The sequence below is a fragment of the Phocoena phocoena genome, chromosome 3, assembly GCF_963924675.1.
Source record: "Phocoena phocoena chromosome 3, mPhoPho1.1, whole genome shotgun sequence".
NCBI lineage: Eukaryota > Metazoa > Chordata > Mammalia > Artiodactyla > Phocoenidae > Phocoena > Phocoena phocoena.
This window is the reverse complement of record NC_089221.1, coordinates 91,387,277-91,407,051: the sequence shown is the minus strand read 5'-3', so window position 1 is coordinate 91,407,051 and position 19,775 is coordinate 91,387,277. Positions and strand designations below refer to the sequence as shown.

At 35.9% G+C, this 19,775-nt stretch overlaps 1 protein-coding gene across 1 annotated transcript in view; it reads right to left on the bottom strand.

Annotated features, from left to right (window-relative positions):
* Positions 1-18,968, bottom strand: part of WDR36 (WD repeat domain 36) — a 37,947-nt gene extending 18,979 nt beyond the window's left edge. Inside the window, exons 1-12 of the mRNA XM_065874903.1 lie at positions 18,804-18,968; positions 17,522-17,549; positions 15,764-15,864; positions 14,214-14,331; positions 12,272-12,404; positions 10,738-10,792; positions 9,339-9,471; positions 8,595-8,770; positions 8,156-8,276; positions 7,585-7,650; positions 6,551-6,637; positions 5,209-5,354 (exon numbers count right to left, since the gene is read on the bottom strand). Of these exons, the coding sequence (XP_065730975.1) occupies positions 5,209-5,354; positions 6,551-6,637; positions 7,585-7,650; positions 8,156-8,276; positions 8,595-8,770; positions 9,339-9,471; positions 10,738-10,792; positions 12,272-12,404; positions 14,214-14,331; positions 15,764-15,864; positions 17,522-17,549; positions 18,804-18,965 (1,326 nt within the window). The 5' untranslated portion in view covers positions 18,966-18,968. The remainder of the gene's footprint in view (positions 1-5,208; positions 5,355-6,550; positions 6,638-7,584; positions 7,651-8,155; positions 8,277-8,594; positions 8,771-9,338; positions 9,472-10,737; positions 10,793-12,271; positions 12,405-14,213; positions 14,332-15,763; positions 15,865-17,521; positions 17,550-18,803) is intronic.
* Positions 18,969-19,775: the final 807 nt, after the last annotated feature.

Here is a 19,775-nt window from a genome sequence, read left to right as displayed (position 1 = left end):
AAAATTAACACAAATGACACAGAAAATAGCTAACATTTTTATTGTACTTTATGGTTTCCAAAGTATTTTTTTAAATCTACTAATTATCTCATTTTTAAAAAAAGAATGATAAATGAATTGCTTCATTAATTTTCTTAAACATAATGTAATTATATTTGGGTGTATTAGAAATATCTGTTTGATTCTATCTCCATTCTCTAAGAAGTATGGAGAAATCCATACTTCTAAGACAGCAAAACATAACCAAAGTTAACTCAACTGAAATTCACTCAGGAGAATGGTATATCAACTGGTCTTCAATTTTTAATTTATTCACAACGGTACTAAAGTCAAAGCATTCCACTGCCTAATTTCTCATTACCTTACTTTTGTAATTGCTTTTATAGCAGATATAAAACTGGAACCATATCAGTTGGGATGTCCAATGAAAAAGCCCAAAATATTTTAATTACAACGTATTAGGAAGGAAATACATGAGATACTGCATGGAAAACATTGTTTATAAGCAGTTTCTGTAAAATAAACTCATATTTTAATACTTAAAGTAGCAATATTATATTAAAAAGATGTCTTTTTTTCTGTTAAAAACATGAGACTGGCTATGTGGTGGGTCATGCTCAGAGAAATCCTTCATTGCCACTGCATCAGTCAGATGTCACCCACCCAAGAGTTAATTCAAAACACTGTTGAATTTATGCCTAAAGAAACAGATGACTTCTAAGACCTAAAAGAAAATATTCAACAGAGGATATTTGTGCAAAGCAGCATAAGACTGATACACCACTGAGTCAAGATATCTTTACACAGCATCCACAGAAGTATGCTCCACTTACATCTATATTTTTTCTAGACAATTATAGCTTATAACTTAAAAAAAGTTTTAGATAGGAAATTATGGACTAACCTTATAAAGCATTCTATCTTCTCAAATAGAACACTAACATAATTTTACCTATTCTGAACAACTCATAAATGTTTATGCTATGTTATATATTTATACTCTCAGGAACTAATAAAGATACTAGACTATAACCTACAAGTAATGGCCCCTGACGGCCCTGCTATACAGTAGTCCCCCTTATCTGCAGGGAATATGTTCCAAGACCCCCAGTGGATGCCTGAAACAGTAGACAGCACCAAACCCTATATATACTATGTTTTTTCCTGTACTAATGGGCAGGTAGTGTATAGAGCATGGACACGTTAGATAAAAAGATGATTCACGACAGAGAGGGACAGTGCTACTCAGATGGCATGCAATTTAAAACTTATAAATTGTGTACTTCTGGAATTTTCTATTTAATATTTTCAGATCAAAGTTGACTGCAGATAACTGAAACCATGGAAAATGAAACCATGGATAAGAGGGGACTGCTGTACTTTCTGGAACTTGCATTTATTTTAATAGGATTTATTGTTGTTAATGGGACTGCTTCTCCAAGTCTCCTTTTACTTACTTACTTATTCATTCTAACCTATTGTTGAAGACAGCACAAGCAAAGCAAAAATGAATAAGCTAAGAAGGTCACCTCTGATTGACAGATTGTACTCTAGCACATGGGTTCTCTGATAAGTACTTACTGGTTTACTACTTATGGGCTCCTGGCTTTGATCCAGATAGCTGACTCCAACCCAGCACCAGTTAAGTATCATTGTGTGTGTGTGTGTGTGTGTGTGTATACACACACACACACACACACACACACACACACACAATGTTCTATGAGTGATCATTATAGGCTATAAGAACATAGGTTCTAGAAGGAGTGGTCCTAGGTTCAAATCCCAGCTCTTCCATTTACTAGTTTTACTGATCTCAGGCATATTACTCGTTACAGTAAGCCTCAGCCTCAGTTTTACTGCCTATAAAAAGAGGCTAACAATACTCCATTATCATAGGACTATTGTGAAAATAATGTAATACTGATATGTGCTAGGCAGAGAGCCTAGAACAAAGTAAGCACACAAAAAATGTTAGCTGTAATTATTATTACCACTACTATTACAATAGCTACTCAAAACTTTGCAGGTAAACTTAAGAAGTTTAAGATAGACTCTCTATGGCTTACAGATAAAAGCTTAAGAGTAGATGTTTGTACTATGGAGAACAGAGCATACATACTGACAAAAAAAATTTGTACAAAATAGGATCAAATGTGGTTATACTTTAAATATGCATTTTCAAAAGCAGAGGCATCTAACAAACTAATAGAGCTAATAGATAAGTTCAGCAAGGTTGTTAAGATACAAGATCAATGTGCAAAAATCAATTATATTTCCATACATTAGCAATGAACAATCCGAAATGAAATTAAGGAAAGAATTCTATTTATAACAGTATTGAAAAGAATACAATTCTAGGAAAAATTACCCAAAGAAGTATGAGGCTTGTATACTGACAACTACAAAACACTGCTAACAGAAATTAAAAACCTAATTAAGTGGAAAGACATCCCATGTTTATGGATCAGGAGTAATATCACGATGGTTAACACTCCTCAAACTGAGGTGTGGAATCAACAAGATCCCTATCAAAATCCTAACTGCCTTCTTTGCAAAAATTGACAAGCTGATGCTAAAATTCATATGGAAATGCAATAGACCAGAATAGCCAAAACAATCTTGAAAAAAGAAGAACTTGGAAGATTCAATCATCCTGATTTCAAAAAACTTACTAGAAAGGTACCATAATCAAGACAGTGTGGTACTGGCATAAAAATAGACATATAGAACAATTAAAGAAAACTGAGAATCCAGAAAAAAACCCTCACATTCATGTCAAACAATTTTTGGCAAGGGTACCCAGGCCATTCAATGGGGAAATAACAGTGTTTTGGGCAAATGATGCTGACATAATTAGATATCCAAACGTAAAGAATGAACTTGGATGCCTACATGACATCATACACAAAAATTAACTCGAAAAGGATTACAGATCTAAATTTAAGAGCTAACATTATGAAACTCTCAGATGAAATCACAGGAGTAAATTTTTCATGGCCTTGAGTTAGGCAATATTTTTCAAAAAACCACAAGAGGGCTTCCCTGGTGGCGCAGTGGTTGAGAGTCCGCCTGCCGATGCAGGGGACACGGGTTCGTGCCCCGGTCTGGGAAGATCCCACATGCCGCGGAGCGGCTGGGCCCGTGAGCCATGGCCGCTGAGCCTGCGCGTCCGGAGCCTGTCCTCCGCAACGGGAGAGGCCACGACAGTGAGAGGCCCGCGTAACGCATAAAAAAAAAAAAAAAAAAAAAAAACCACAAGAAAAAAAAAAAAAAGGTTGGACTTCAAAATTAAAACCCCTTATGCTGAAATGACACCAACATGAAAAGGAAATGACATCCCACAGAATGGGAGAAAATATTTGCAAATGACATATGTGATAAGGGACCTGTATCCAGAATATATAAAGAGCTATTTCAACTCAAGAGGAAAAAGATAAATAACCCCATTAAACAATGGCAAAGAATTTGAATAGACATTTCTCCAAAGATGTATAAATGGCCAATAAGTACATGAAAAGATGTTCAACATTGTTAAGTCACTGGGGAAATGCAAATCAGAAACCACAGTGATATACTACTTCATACACACTGGGACAGCAATAATCAAAAGAACAGATAAGCACAAGTGTTGGCTAGGACATACAGAAATTGGAACCCTTATACATTGCTGGTGGGAATGTAAACTTGTGCAGCCACTTTGGAAAACAGGTTGGCAGTTCCTCAAAAACGTTAGTTACATTATGACCTAACAATTCCACTCCCAGATGTAAATATAGAGAAACAAAAACGTATGTCCAGGGCTTCCCTGGTGGCGCAGTGGTTGAGAGTCTGCCTGCCGATGCAGGGAACGCGGGTTCGTGCCCCGGTCCGGGAGGATCCCACATGCCGCGGAGCGGCTGGGCCCGTGAGCCGTGGCCGCTGGGCCTGCGCGTCCGGAGCCTGTGCTCTGCAGCGGGAGAGGCCACAGCAGTGAGAGGCCCGCGTACCGCAAAAAAAAAAAAAAAAAAAAAAAAAAAAAAAAAAAAAAAACGTATGTCCACACAAAAACTTGTGCACTGATGTCCACAGAAGCATTATTTATAATAGTCAAAAACTAGAAACAATACAAATGTCCATCAACTATCAATGGCTAAACAAAATTTCAAAAGTTGAAAATGAAATATTATTCAGCAATAAAAGGAATAAAGTATTGATACATGCTACAACATGGATGAACCTTAAAAATGCTAACTGAAAGAAGCCAGTCACAGAGACCATATATTGTATGATTCTATCTGTGTGAAATGCCCAGAATAGGCAAATCTATAGATAGAAAGTAGGTTGTGGTTGCCTAGGTTGGGGAGATGGCAAAGGGGAAAAGTGAGAGGATGGGGCTTATTGCTAGTGGGTACAGGGTTTCTTTCTGAGGTGATGAGAATGCTCTAAAATTAGACTGATTAGATTTTGGTGATAACTGCACAACTCTATGAATACACTAAAACCCATTAAATTGTACACTTTAAATGAGTGAATTTTACGGTATGTGAATTATATATCAGTAAAACTTATTTTGAAAAAGCAGAGGCAACGATTCTGCAAACCAAATTTGACATCATTTCTTTATACCTTAAAACCTGAACCCAATAGATGACTTACATTATTATCAAAAGAAAACAAAATAAAATTTTAATAGAGGAGTAAGAAGTTATAAGTTAACAGTGGCATTTAAAAACCATATTTAAAAAAGGCTTAGACAGTACTCAATCAGACAAATGTAAGAAATGAAGGATTTAAATAACTTCTACATCTTTAACTCATTAAAGATTTAGCTGAATCTTACTCCTACATTGAAAGAAAGAAAAGGAAGGAAGAAACCTTAAGATTCACTTTCACTGAATATAGTACTATATACTCAACATAATTCAGGTACGAAAGTATATTGATAAATGCTGAAATCCCCCTCAAAGTGTATCCTGAGTAATCCTATATTAATCAGAAAATTAAAATAACCAATATACAACATCTAATTAAGCAAAACTTAACTTAAACTTAAAATAATTCTCTCCAAGCTGGAAAACTTAACACTATTAGGGAAAATTTCAAAATGTTAATAAACTATGTTCTTTGTTCTTTCAATGAATATTATCATTAATAAACTTGAGTATAATAAGATAACCACAAGACAGTTTTACAGGAGAAAACGCCCTTAAAAACAAGTTCACTTACTGTTGCAGTTATGTCATCTTTCTTCAGCTCTTTTGGCTTGAGAAAGTAAGCACCTATTGTAGATCTTTGATAGTTCCAGGTTGAGCAAGATAGCTTACCTTGATGGCAAGCAATGATACCATCCCAGTCACTTTCACGAGCTTCCTCTAAAACATAATTAAAAGCATAAATCAAATTGCTTTTCATTCCCTCACTCATTCATTCACGTATTTTATTTATTAAGCATTTAATATTCTATGTTGTAATTAGGCACTAGGGACAGGATGGTAAACAGGTAATTTCTGAGAGCAATGAGCTTCCAATCTAACAAGAGATTCTGATTAGAAGAAATTACAATAAAGTAAGATGGTGTCTTGTAAGAGCACTCAGGAAGAGTTTACTAAGAGAACTGGGGAGAGTAATAAATGGTCCTTGAAAGAAGTAAAACAAGTAGAAATTAATTGGGGGGCGGGGGTTGCTAGATCAGAGAGAGGTTGAGACACACACACAGGCCCAAGAGTAACTTGTACAAAATTAAGCACAGCAAGTAAGTGTCTTGAGAGGGGTGGGAGGAGGACAAGGCCACTAGGTCACATTACCAAGGGTCTTGAAAGCCATGTGAAGGAGAGGAGGTTGCACCCAAAAGGTGATAAGGAGCCATGAAAGATTTTTAAGCATATAAATGACATGATTCAGATCTTTTAGAAAGACCACTCAGGTTCTAAGATAGAAAATAAACAGGAGGGGGGGGTTAAAGTTAAAAAAAAAAATTACCAGTCATCAGGTTGTTATAAATAACCTGGAAATGGTGCCTATACAATTATTTCTATGATAGTTTTCGCTCAACAATCTTATCACCTATTTACATTTTTCTTAAAATCACTTCTTCGAATGATGCACTGCTCAAATGACACAGTATACTAAGACCTCAGTATGTTCAGATGTTTATTAAATTAGCCAGAGCTCTATGTTCTCAGTTCTCACCTTTTTACATTAGTGACTTTCTTATACCAGGCATATAACAGAATAAATAGAAGAGCTACAAAATGAAATAGCAAATATTGTTTATTAATAGCTTACAGAGAACAAAGCCTAAATTATTAGATAACAAGTTCAAATTATAGATAACTCATTTTCAGTCTTCACACAAGACTAGCATGCACTTGGGATGCATCCTGGATTCTTATTAATATTTGCTGAAACATTTATTAAAATGGGAGAAATAAAGAAATATATTTTGAGTTACCCTCCGGATGCTTATTAATATTTGTAAAAACATTTATTAAAATGGAGGAAATGAAGAAATACATAGGAGGAAATAAATGACAGAGCAGAACTTGAAACACAGTATGAAGTTTCTTACCAGCTGCAAACTTTGTGATGGGTGGAAGTCTCACTGACATGGTATTCTGAAGTCCTTTACGTTTGACTCTCTTTTTATTTATTAATCCTGTGGTTAGGGGAGAAGGGAATAGAGCTATGAATCCTTCTTAATGAAAAATGTATATATAAAAAAAGCTATTCATTGTCATATAACTATAAACTTCAAGACATTCCCATTTAAGTCAGGTGCAAAATAAAGATGATATTACCACTATTATCAGTAGTATTAACAATGACAGAAATATAAATGAACAGACTGCAGTCACAATATTAGCAAAAAAATAAATATTAGCAAATTATATTAAAATATATAAAATACCACTGAATAATCTTAAATATGTAGGACCAATAGGAGGAAAACTAAAAAAACTTCACTGAGGAACATTAAAGACAACTTGAATGAGGATATATCATATTCCTAGATGTGACGATTCTTAAAAATATCAAATCTCTCCAATTTGATTCTAAGAAGAATTATTTTGGATATTGATTTTAAAATGATCCTGAAATTCATCTGGAAGTATATACATGCATGAATAGCCAGGAATATTAGCTAGCAAAGAAGAGTAATTATAAATAAAACTGAACATTTTTGTTTAATAAACAAACTCTTTCAAATAACAGAAACCATGGGAAGGGATACAGAAGAGCCCTTTTTGCAAAAAGATGGGATGCTTCTTACTTTGATGCTTTCTCTAAGCTTCCTTCCATCTTTAAAATGTTATAGTCTGCAGATGGCTCAAGTTAGATCATTAATGTCTTTTCGGTGGCAGCAGTATGTTTTTACCACCTAAGATATCTAACTCTCCAATAACCTTACAGTAGCACCTCAATCACTTCTATAGCAACATCAATCTTAAGTATCTTACTACTACTCTTTCATACAAAGGATTTTTATTTCATCTGAAGAAAGAGGAAATTATCAATGAAACCTCCTCTGATTATCTTACAGAATCTTGAAATGATTTTTTGTGTGTGACCACCAGTTTTTTTTCCATCTTGCAAATGACGTACCATGTCCCAAGCTCTTGTTAAATTTTTCATGTATTGTGGAAAACGACTGAAGAGTTCCATCCTGACCTGTTGATATACAGAGAAAATGCCTAATCAAGCTTCATCGAAACAATGGACCATTTAAATCACAGCTCTTATAATATTAGATTCTACAAAAAGCTTGAAGTTAGTTTGCAGCATTTTAAAAGGCGAGCTGATTGCAACTACCTAATTTATCATATTCAACTGCACGCAGAATGCCATTTAGTAAGAACAAAGGATAAAGTGAGGTGCTAATAGCTGCCAGTAGATTATCTGTATAGGCAAGGGCCACATTTCTGGAATTTGCCCTTTCTGTCTCTGAGGATTAGTAAATAGAATGACACTCCAAATAAAAGTAATAGCAGCTACAGTGTTCCCTGAAGTATTCAAAAACAATCACCTCATTTTACCCAGATTTCCAAGTCACTCAAAGGGGCATTTGAATCTAAAACTGTGTAAATACCAAATAAATATTAAATACCTAATAAATATTAAACACTCTGCTCTCATTACTTGCTGAAATAAATTAATGCACAAAGCAGAAACTCACTTGCGCTAAGAATTTGTTGTCCGTTTTGTCCATAATATCTTATTTTGGTAAGAGGAGCACTATGTCCCATTCTGAATCTCAAAAGCCGGCCTTCACCTGTGGGACCATCAAATATCCATACCTGCCAAGAAATAAAAAAGTAAGGTTCTTCCACAATGTTTTAAGTGATCTGCAAGCAGTCAAATCATCTCCTATACAAATGTGGCACTGGGTATTGCGTGCAGACCACTGACCCTGGAGTGGGGGCTGGGGAAAAGCTAAGCTGTAACTCTCTCACTTTACTAAAATCATGTAACCTGCTATGCGTTCTATTTCATCTGTATCAATATCTTAACCCATATTCCCTTCATCTGCTAGGTTCCAGGCTGATACAGTACAGCAGGCTTATAATAACCAAAGGGTAGGACACATGAGCCAAGAAAGATAAGAATCATAGTACCCTGAGAGCATTGTCAGCACCATTTGTGACAAGAAGTGGTTCTCTATGGAGAAATGTCAGTCCGGCAATTGCTGTAGAATGTGCATTTCTCATTTGATTGATTAACTTTTTGTCTTCTAGATCCCAGAGTCCAATATGGCCACATGGGCTTCCAGCTGCCATTACTGGATGACCATCTGTTGTTAAAATAGAATACATAAAGAAAAATATGCAACATAAAACAATTAAACTTAAGAATTTCTCTCTCCATCCTTTTAATCCATAAATATAAAGTTTAAAAAAAGACTATACACCAATTATCTATCAATATTCCTTTGGCTCTTTATATTCCAGTATTTCATTCATTTCTATTAGATTAAATTATAAGAAAATATTAAGAAAATCTCTATGAGCTTCAAACTAATGCATTTCAAGTGTTCTTAATTTTCATCAATAAATAAATTAAGGACTTCCCTGGTGGCACAGTGGTTAAGAATCCACCTGCCAACGCAGGGGACACGGGTTTAAGCCCTGGCCCGGGAAGATCCCACATGCCGCAGAGCAACTAAGCCCACGCGCCACAACTACTCAGCCCATGAGCCTAGAGCCTGTGCTCTGCAATAAGAGAAGCCACCGCAATGAGAAGCCCTCGCACCTCCGCGAAGAGTAGCCCCCATTCGCTGCAACCAGAGAAAGCCCCTGCACAGCAACGAAGACCCACCGCAGCCAAAAATAAATTAAAAAAAAAAAAAAAAGTTAAGTTACCTGTGCGAAATGAAATCGAAGTAATAGGTCCCCAGTCTTGACGAAACTTCATTAATGTTTCATCAAACTTAATGTTGTGAATGATAATCTGACCCGACATAAGACCAACAGCAACAACGTCCACAGCTGGTGCCTGAAAATTAAATTACTCAACTTTTTATTTTCTTAATCAAATTAAATTAATAGCTTTAATAATACTGATGATTACACATTACTTATGTGTTATCAAATTATTAATAGCTTTAATAATACTGATGAGTACATCATTACTTATGTGTTATCAAAAGAAATAATGGAATATCTAATCTAATAGTCTATGATTATAATCATTTTTTTTTTTTTTTTTTGCAGTACGTGGGCCTCTCACTGTTGTGGCTTCTCCCGTTGCAGAGCACAGGCTCCGGACGCGCAGGCTCAGCAGCCATGGCTCACGGGCCTTGCCGCTCAGCGGCATGTGGGATCTTCCCGGACCGGGGCACGAACCCGTGTCCCCTGCATCAACAGGTGGACTTTCAACCACTGCACCACCAGGGAAGCCCTATAATCTTCATTTAGTAAATGGCCTTACATACAGACTCCATAAATTTCTTTATTTTAGCACACAAGATCAACGTCTAATACCATTACAAAATGGAATCAGGCTAAACATGTTATTAATTTGCCATCAAGTAACTACTACGCATGAGACCCTGTGTAGAAGCTGGGTATACTAAAACAAGTATGATGTCTTGCCCTCAAAGGACCTAATCATCTGATACCTTTGGGGTCTTCTAGGTAGGTAAAAGCAGAGTAAGGCTGACGGTAGTGTGAGAGAATAAAGGAATGTATATAAACTGGGCAGGTATAAGCAACTGGTATTTAGAAAGACAAGGGTACATGGCTGTATATGTGTCCAAAATAGATATAAGATTCTCTGCAGTCATTCATTCATACATGTCCTATAGACTCATAAAAACAAAAAGCAGTTATTTCTGGAAAAGTCAAGCATTTAATGAATTATTAAGATTTGGGCCCCAATTATCTCAAGCTACAAATCTCAACATCCTGACAAATTTCTCCGAATGACCTAAAATCTCCCTTGCTTCACTGAAAAACTCATCTCCGCTCTTTACAAGGCACTGGACTACATGCTTACAAAATGATTGGTAAACATGGTTCCATAGCAACCACAGATTTAGAGCCTAATTCCAGGCAAAAAGGTTTCCACAAATGTTTATAGACAAAGGCGCTGTTTTCAATTACATTTCCAAAACACTATTTTTTATGGTAATATTTGTAAAGATACACTAGTCTATATATTATTTTGTCTTTAGGTCCAAAAATATGGTTGCCCCTGAAAATGAAAGATGCTACTACTATGAGCTTTATTTCTTCTTTGACGTAACAGAAAAATACTAACCTGCTGAAGCGCTGTCACTCCAACTTTCCATCCCGCAAATGTATACAGAAGTTTACTACAACAAGAAAAATAGTTGAAAGCTATTTTTTTGTGGGGGGGGGAGAAAAACAAAATCAACTACATATTAAAAAATGAAATAATAACAGGTGATATTTATTAAGTTCTTACTCTGCCCCACACTATTCTAAGTATATATATTAAAACAATTCCATGAGGTGGATACCACCATTTTCCAGATAAAGAAACTAAGAAACTTAATTATGTGAAAAAAATCAAGCTAAGATCACATGGCTAAAATTGACAGAGCCCAGAGGACCAACTCCAGATCCTAAGCTGCTAAGAACTACTCTACTATGCAACATCTTTAAGAAATTAAATAGAAAGAAAAAAATACATGAGTAACCATGTTATATGACAGATACAATTTAAAATAAAATCTTAGAATATTGGCAGATCTCATTTTTCACTGCAACGTGTTCCTAGAAACATATCACAAAAGGGAATATATTATAATTACAATACTCCTTGTATGTTACACGACTGTTATACGACAATACTGACGCTGCTCTAAATTTCAGAATCAAGCCATAAATGATAAAGAATCCATAGAGCAGAGATATACGAAATTGTTATAATGACAAAGTACTTAAGCATATGTTAACTTTTTTAAGGGGCACAGATTAGATCACTCAATGATTATCCAAGGGATACTTAATGTACAATAAAGAGTGTAAACATCACATAAACAACCTAAAGAGATAACCTTAGGGCACAGAATATTTCAGTCATTATCCCTCAGCCTAGTGCAGAGTAGGTAGTCGATGATATTTATTAAATTGAACAGAGACACTGAATTAGAACTAGGATAAACATTAAACCTCTGAAAATCTTATTTCCCTTTTCGAATTTATACGGGCTTTGGAAAGAACAATTTGGATGGTCAAATATTTTTGTTTGCCCTTTTAATGCTATACAAAGAAAAGTGAGCTGACACTTTTTTCTCTGGATAAACGTTCAAATAACAGGCAGAGGTATCTAAAATCATTTATCTAGACCCCAAGCTATACCAATAATATTAAGTAGATATCCGTCATGTCTGTGGTTGATGATCAATATACTTTTACCCTGAAAACCATTCCTAAATGCTAGCACTAAATTAACACTGATTTGCTTTGCCATCTTACCTTTCTTAGTTTACTGAGAACTAAAAGCTTCCCAGTGACAATCTCATAATTATCTTCTGATCCTGTGTACTAGAGCCTTCTTTACAGCTTTATGAATTCTTTACAGTGACTAAGGCTATTAGTATATACTTTTCAACGAGGATTTATGAAGCTGCCTACCATGTTCCAAGACCATATCCGAGCTTTCACATATGTGATGCCGTGAGTATAACCCCAAAAACAGGTATATTTACTGAAAGCTCTCCAAATAAACATATAAAGGCAAGGAGAATTGAGAGACTTAAGTACGCATCAGGGAGTAGTGATGAGGATTAGGTAAGAATCACTTATGTTCTAAATATTGTGCTTACTTGGATTTTACATTCCACAACTGGAGGCTTCCTTGTTCACTGCCAAGAAGTATTTTATTCAAGTAGGTACTCGGATGCAAAATTGCAGAAATTTTAAATACTGATTTATCAAAAGACAACTGCAGGTATTCTTCTATGAAAGTAAAAGTTATAAACAATATGTAACTTTTTAATAAAATAGTTTAAAGTATTTTTCATATACCCATATATTTAGCACTTAAAATCTACCATATCAAAGATTTATGTACTAATATAAATCAAAGACATATGCTAACATAAATATTCCCTGAGAAATTAAACAAATGTGATGAGGGTCAACTTGCAAATTTAACTTTGACTTGTCAAGAATTTTCTAAAAGTTCTAATATCAATACTGTTTAAAATTTCACTGACAAATTGGTTTACAGGAATGAAAACAAGGGTTCAAAAAAAAAATGATGCTAGGGATCAGACTTAGTATTTTTATAATTTGATCAAGAGGCAGCAGATGTTCCAAGTGAAGCGCGTGCACTGAGCTGAGCTATTCTAGGGAGTGAAGGACCAAATATCTAGAGAGCTTGACTGGCTCCTCAAACATGTAAAAGTCAGAGGTAAACTTCAGTGAAAGGAGCAGTGCTTCTCACATTTTCACAGGAGAACCTCTAGCAGAGGAGAAGACCTTATAGCCCCGTGGAGTAGAAAATGGCATAGCCAGCTGTCTCTCGCTGCAAGATCAAAACACTTTTTGAAATGCCACGTATGTTTAAAATTCCTATGTGTGAATTTTCTTTTCTACTTCACAGTTCATCCATGATGAAAACAATTTTTCACTGAATTTCCTAATAAATTTGAATATCAGAGAAGGTACATTTCTTTTAATCTTTAGTTTCACATACTATCTGGTTGCTACACACTCCCAGGGGTATGTGTACCTCAGTTGAAGGAGAATAGATTAACAGGTGAGAATTACACAAATTTTACTTAACTACTATTTTAAAAGATTCTTGCCTCTGTTCCTAACTAACAGTTTTACTTAAGATCACTACAAACAGCTCCCTGAAGACACTGTGCTGCAGCAACAGCAACAAAAAGCTGGACATAAGGATCAACAGAAAGCCTACTGAACTCTAAGAATCAGGTTCTCTAATTTTATAAAAGGCCTTTTAACATCCATCTGCACAGGTACTCCTTTTGGAATTCTGTTCCCTCCATCTGAGCAAAGACAAAACAAACAGTGACTAATCTGAACAAGAACATGGAATGACTCCCAGGAGGGCAATCTTTCTAGGATTTCTACTAAAAATAAACACATTACATCAAAAAATGAGTTAATCAAGAGATAACAAAAGCTAAAAATGGAACAGATTAAAAAACTTAAAAGCTTTAATTCATGAGAGACCCCACAGTCTTTTACATGAAGAAAGCTGGGGATATTCTGGTGATAAGTTCCTAACCTTTGAAGATAACATGGTCCTATAAACAGAGCTCAGTGACACTATTTAAGAATATCACAGTTAAAGGACACTGACTCATAGTCTTAGAAAAAGGATGTATATTTTCCTTCAGATTACTGGATCTTCAAGTTTACTATTATAATTTCACTTACTGCCAAGTTGAAAATACAAACCAAGTATTACTCAGATGTGAACATACACCAAAATTCACCCCACAGAGAAAATAATATAACATGTCATTAAACTTGGAGAACTGCTATACTAATACTGAACTAGTCTTAGTTCAGAAAAACACATTAAGCAGGTTATAAACAGTTAGCTCAACTAGCTGACTAAAATTATTGATACTTTCCCATTTTTTACTTAGAACCTTTTTCCTTACACGTGTTAAAGATTCTTAAATTTTTTTTACTGCTTTACTCCTCTGATATAGAAGTTATGCTTGCCTAGATACTTAATTTTAGCTACACACATACTACCCCAAGATAAAGCAATAAATTGGTTCTTACCTTCTGAATATATGTGCCAAATAATAAGAATACCATCAGTATCAACAGAAATAACGTGATCCCCAAAGGGTTGCAAAAGATGGATTTCTGCCTTATGACCCTTAAAGGTATGTACTACCTACAATGTCAAAGTTCAAAGGAATTTCATATTATTATTCATTCATCATGTATTATTATTCATATTATCCAAAAAACAGGCTAATCCTGAAGATGCTCATGTTAAGAAATGTGGTCCAACTTTTGATTACCCAAGGTTAGATTAACAAATAGCAAGGAATCAGGCATTTTTACCTGCTCCTCCAGCCAGTCCAATAAGGAAACATGAACTAGGAACACAGAAATGAGATCTCTGAGGCTCAGCTTCTCAACCGAGCTTAGGAAGCATGCACACAGCTGGGTCCCTCACCCCATCCAATCAGCGCAATTCCATGTTGATGGTATGTTCTAGAAGGCTGACCTCTACAGCCATCACCAGCTGGCTTCCACATGAGACAAGGGAGAGAGATATAGGATACTCCTTCCATATAGCTTTCTGTCTTGACACAGACACCCTTACCCTTACAGCAGCAGCTGCATCCTCAATAACTACAGTCCCCTCCCCCATGGTTTCAGTTCCCACCAGGCTCCAGAAACACTATTTCTTCTCCTTGTCCCTTTGGCCCTAGGGATGGTAACCGCTTCCTACAGTTGATAGTCTCTGATACCTTTCTACCCCTACTTTCTATGTTTATCTCCCAGGGAAAACTACAAATTGCAATATTTTGCAAAAAAAAAGACACTTTTCCTGACTCTCTAAAAGTGAAAACAACTCCCATTAAAGAACTGTACAGGTAAGTTGCCTTCCTCTGCCGTGATGATGGAAAATGTTGGGAACAAACATCATCAGTCCAAGTTAAACTTTGAAAAGCATAGTGATTCTATCACTTGGCTATCTAGGCATCCCCATGGCCACTTTCCCTTTTCATTCTGGACCACTAGAGCCAGGTTGCCTCTCAAGTCAGTTGTTCCAGGACAAACTTAGAAATGAATGAGTAAATTAACAAGAAAAGATCCTTCCTTAGTAGAGAAAACAGAGAATCTAGCTTTCTCTATATAGGAAACAAGCACTTGGTTCTTAGAAAATGAGTCATGGGCTGTGTTGTTCATAATGAAAAAGTCAATCCACATAAAGCAGTAGTGCAAATAGGAATCTCTTAGGAAAACATTTTCAAACTACTCTTAACTAAATCCTACCCCAACCAAATAAACAAAGTAGAAAACTCCAGAGACAGGATGTGGCTGGTCACAAAAATGTTTTACGAGCTGTGCAAATAATTCTAACATTGATCCTTGGCAAAGAAAACTGAACTAAAGCACCAGTTTTAACTAATTTTGAGAATTTGATGAAATCAACTTTCTCTTCCTCCAGAAAAGTGAATATACATTAAAAAAAAAAAATGTCCAGAGTGTCCCAGATGAAGAATAACAACATTAAAGTTCCCTCAACTACCATGACAATGAACTACTGACTGCAAAAGACAAACAAATTAAAATAGTTCAGTGATACAAACCTCTTTATTACGGGCAAAGGCAGAGAAAACATTCCCATAAGCAGCAAAGACTAGCCTCCCATCAGCTGCCATACAACAGATATCCTGTGGAAGGGAGTTACCTAGGAAAAAGGAAATATAAGAAGTAAGGATTTTTAAGATCTTGGAACAAATAGAAACCTCAAGTATATGTATAACATTTTTCCTGACTATAATTTAAAAATATGTATGTATGAGAATCAGAGTATAAAATTTAGACTTCAATGTTATTTTAAACATCTAATAGTAACTATCACACTAAAAATATGACATCACCTTGACCTTCCCTAGAGAATTAATGTCTGGTATTTGCAGACATAAAAATGTAATCCTAAAGAAATGAGAAGAAGCTTTTGAGGTTATTTGGAAAAAAAAAAAATCCTCACTAAATACACAAAACTCTGGCAGATGGTCACCTAGCCTTCATGTGAATGCCTTCAGGAACATCAAGTTCCTAATAACTGCAGGAAAATTTTAAAAGTAAATCAAAACCTAGAACTCTAACTCTACCCTTTAGAGTAACCTAAAAAAACCTCCATATGATATTCTACATGCTGACCTTTCAAGTGAATAATACGGTTTCCACTCAGTCTTCTCCAAGATAAATATGCCTATCACCTCTAGCCATTTCTTATGATAGGATTTCTTGATTCCTCTCTCACTACCATGGTCACACTGGCTTTTTCTTTTTATTTCCTATTTTGGGGGCGGGAGGCTTAAAATATAGAGAATCGCTTTAAGTATCTTTCATGCTGGTATTCTGCTTTGGGATTTCATTTCCAAAATACTATTTTTATTGGTTTACCATTCACTTTAGTATTTGACTTAGGTTTTAGTGCCCTTCTACTGCCTTCTATAATTTTAAAAATGTAAGTTTATCAGACATGTACACTGGATTCTTTATAGCTCTGTTTCTCTTACAAAGATCATATTTGATGGTGAAACTAGAATCTCTCAGCCCTGGCAAGCTCTTTATTCTATTAAAGAGTTTTCAAAAAAAAAAAATTCCTTCCATTGGAAAAAAAAAAAATCAAAATGCGGAAAAACTCTTTCTTACAATAGAATGATAGAATCAGAAAATCACTGATAATCATCCTACTAATAACTGATTCAGGCAAGAATCATCACTAAATGATAAACCTAGCAGTAGTTGAAACTTTGTAGAGTAAGAGGACACTTACATGGTCTCAATGTATCTTACCACTTATTACATTTATTAGTTAACAAAGGGTAAAACTTTAAAATGGAGCCGCCTGATAAATGTCACCTTAACCAAATGATCAAAGTTTTCACTGCCAGGAATAAGACTAACCAATAGCATGTGCCTCCTGATATGGTTCATTGAGAATTCAGCATCATTTCTGTTATTATTGCCATACTGCATAACCTGAATCTAATCATCAGGAAGCATTAGAAAAAGTCAAATTGAAGAATATTCTAAAAAAGAACTAGCCTAAAAAAGAAAAAAACAAAAAAGAACTAGCCTATACTCTTCAAAAAATAAATGTTGTAAAACACAAAGAAAGTCTGATGAATTAGTCTAGATTAAAGAAGACCAAAGAGACATGACAACTGAAGGCAACACACGATCCTGTCTTGGACTTTTTGTTGTTGTTGCTATGTAAGTTTACTATAAATACACGCTGGAGTCCTTGTTCTGCAAGTCTTAAATTATGTCAAAATTATAAAAAATTTTAAGATACTAAACATGCACAAATTCAGGATAAAGTCTATACTTACTTACTGCAACCAGACTAAGTTTCTGAACCTGTCTTAAAAAAAAAAAGAAATGATTAAATTTTTACTAACAAAAACAACTATAATAATCTAACATTTGAAGATTAAGATCTAACTTCATACATAAATTTGCTATTCTGTCCTTCCTTAAAGAGACACTTAACTGACCCTAATTTTCATTATTAGGAAAGCTTATATTTTCTACTATTTCATCAGATGGAAGGGTAGGTGTCACACATAGTTTTCTATATGGGTCATGTAGTAAATATTTTAATGCTTTGCATGCTGTGTGGTTTTTGTTGCAATTACTCAACTGATAATGTACCACGAAAGCAGCCATATATGACACAAAAACAAACGTGCATGGCTGTATTCCAATACATTTGACTTATGGATATAGACTGTAATTTTCAAAATTTTCATATGCCATGAAATATTATTCTTCTTTGGATTATTTCCCAATCATTTAAAAACGTCAAAACCATTCATCTCAGCAGCACAGAGCTCAGAGGGGTATAAGGAGAAATTCATACCCTAGAGATGTGTAAGACTGAAAGAGCCCTTGAAGATGAATTAAATAATCTGTTTCTTAATCAAGAGTAGATGGATGTCTCCATCCCACGTCAAAATTTGATTATACTGCATCCTACTACTATGCAAATTTTACTTGGAGATTATGCTATATTAGAATAAACACAAACATACACAGATAAATAAATAAATAAAAACGTCATGGGTCATACAAAAACTGTTGGCAGAACTGGCTTGCAGGCTGCAGTTTGTGGACCCCAATTTATGGTTACTGATCCAGCTATGTGACTTTGAGAAAGTTACTCAGGGGAAGTTTAGGGAAATTAGCTTTCTATCAAATGTGGACTGTCCCTTACAACATAATTAATCGCACCCCCTCCAGTTATCCCAATGTTTTTTAGCCTGTATTTCTAACCCAGCTCTTGTCGCGAATTGCACAAAATTGCTTGCAAGTCTTTCTAATGAAGAAGGTGGTGGCGCCAGAGAGTTTTTAAAATCACATTTACATCTTCAAGAGAACAACAAATATTTACAGAGCAAATACATTGCTATTGAACTGAAATGTTCTCTAGTACCACCCCCTAGACAGACTGCCTCCGAAACTCTTCCCAAGCAGACTTCAAACGCTAAATCAACACGTGGATGTAACGCGGTGGCGAAAGCCCTTGGTAGGTGACGGAGGAGAGCGGGATTGCCACAGAGTTGGGGGCCGGGGAGGGTGATTCCCGGGAAGCGGGCGAAAGAAGTCACTCACGTCATAGGTGTGGAAGCTTTTGCCCACGCACGTCGTCACATAGAATCGGCGCTTCAGCGCACTGAACCGCACCACGTGTGGAATGTCGTTGCTGAAAAGCCCCAAAGCCCGGAACCCCGCGAAAAGGGCGCTGGCAGTGCGGTCTCCTGCGCTTCGCTCCATTGCTGCCGCGGTGGGGTTCCCTCTGGGCTCCAGTCCCGGTGGAAACCGCGCACCCAGGTTCTCTGCACGTCTCGTGGCACAATCCTTTGCCGGGTTCCCAAGCGCTTCCGGTCCCCGCTGCCAATCGCGTGAGCGGAGACTGTCCTCAGTGCATTTGAAAAAGAGCTCCCTGCGGAGCTCGAAGGGGAGGCGCGACTTCAGTTCCGCCGTCCACAGTCTTCAGCAGTTTAACGGTGCTCCCAGCTCTCCCGGACCCGGAAGACACTCGAGTCACTTTTCAGCGGGACCTTAGGGGAGGGGAAAGACTGGGGAAGCAAGCACAAGGGCCAGGAGGGTGAAGGGGAAACCGAAGTCTTAACTCAGATGGAGTCAGGTTAAACGTGTGATTTTGAAAACGTGTGAAACGATGAGACTGCCAAGAAAATTTGAACACTGAGTGGATATTTGATGATATTAAGACATTATTGTTTAAATATGTGATAGTAGTATTATAATTATGTTTTTAAAGGTCCTTATCTTTTGGAGATATGTATTTATGGATGAAATTATGTATCTGGAGATTTGTTTTCAAAATAATTGGGAATGAGGTGTATGGTTTAGATGACATAAGATTGGTAATTATTTAATCTTGGGAATGAGTATGTGAGAGTTCATAATACTGTCCTTCTGCTTCCTTTTAAAATCAAAATTTCCCATAATAAAAATGTTTTTGTTTGCTTTTTACTGAGTTTGTTTAAAGTAAAATATAAATTGGAATATTAATGGATTATTAATTTTTACCTGTGAGTCATGGAAATATGTACAAATGTT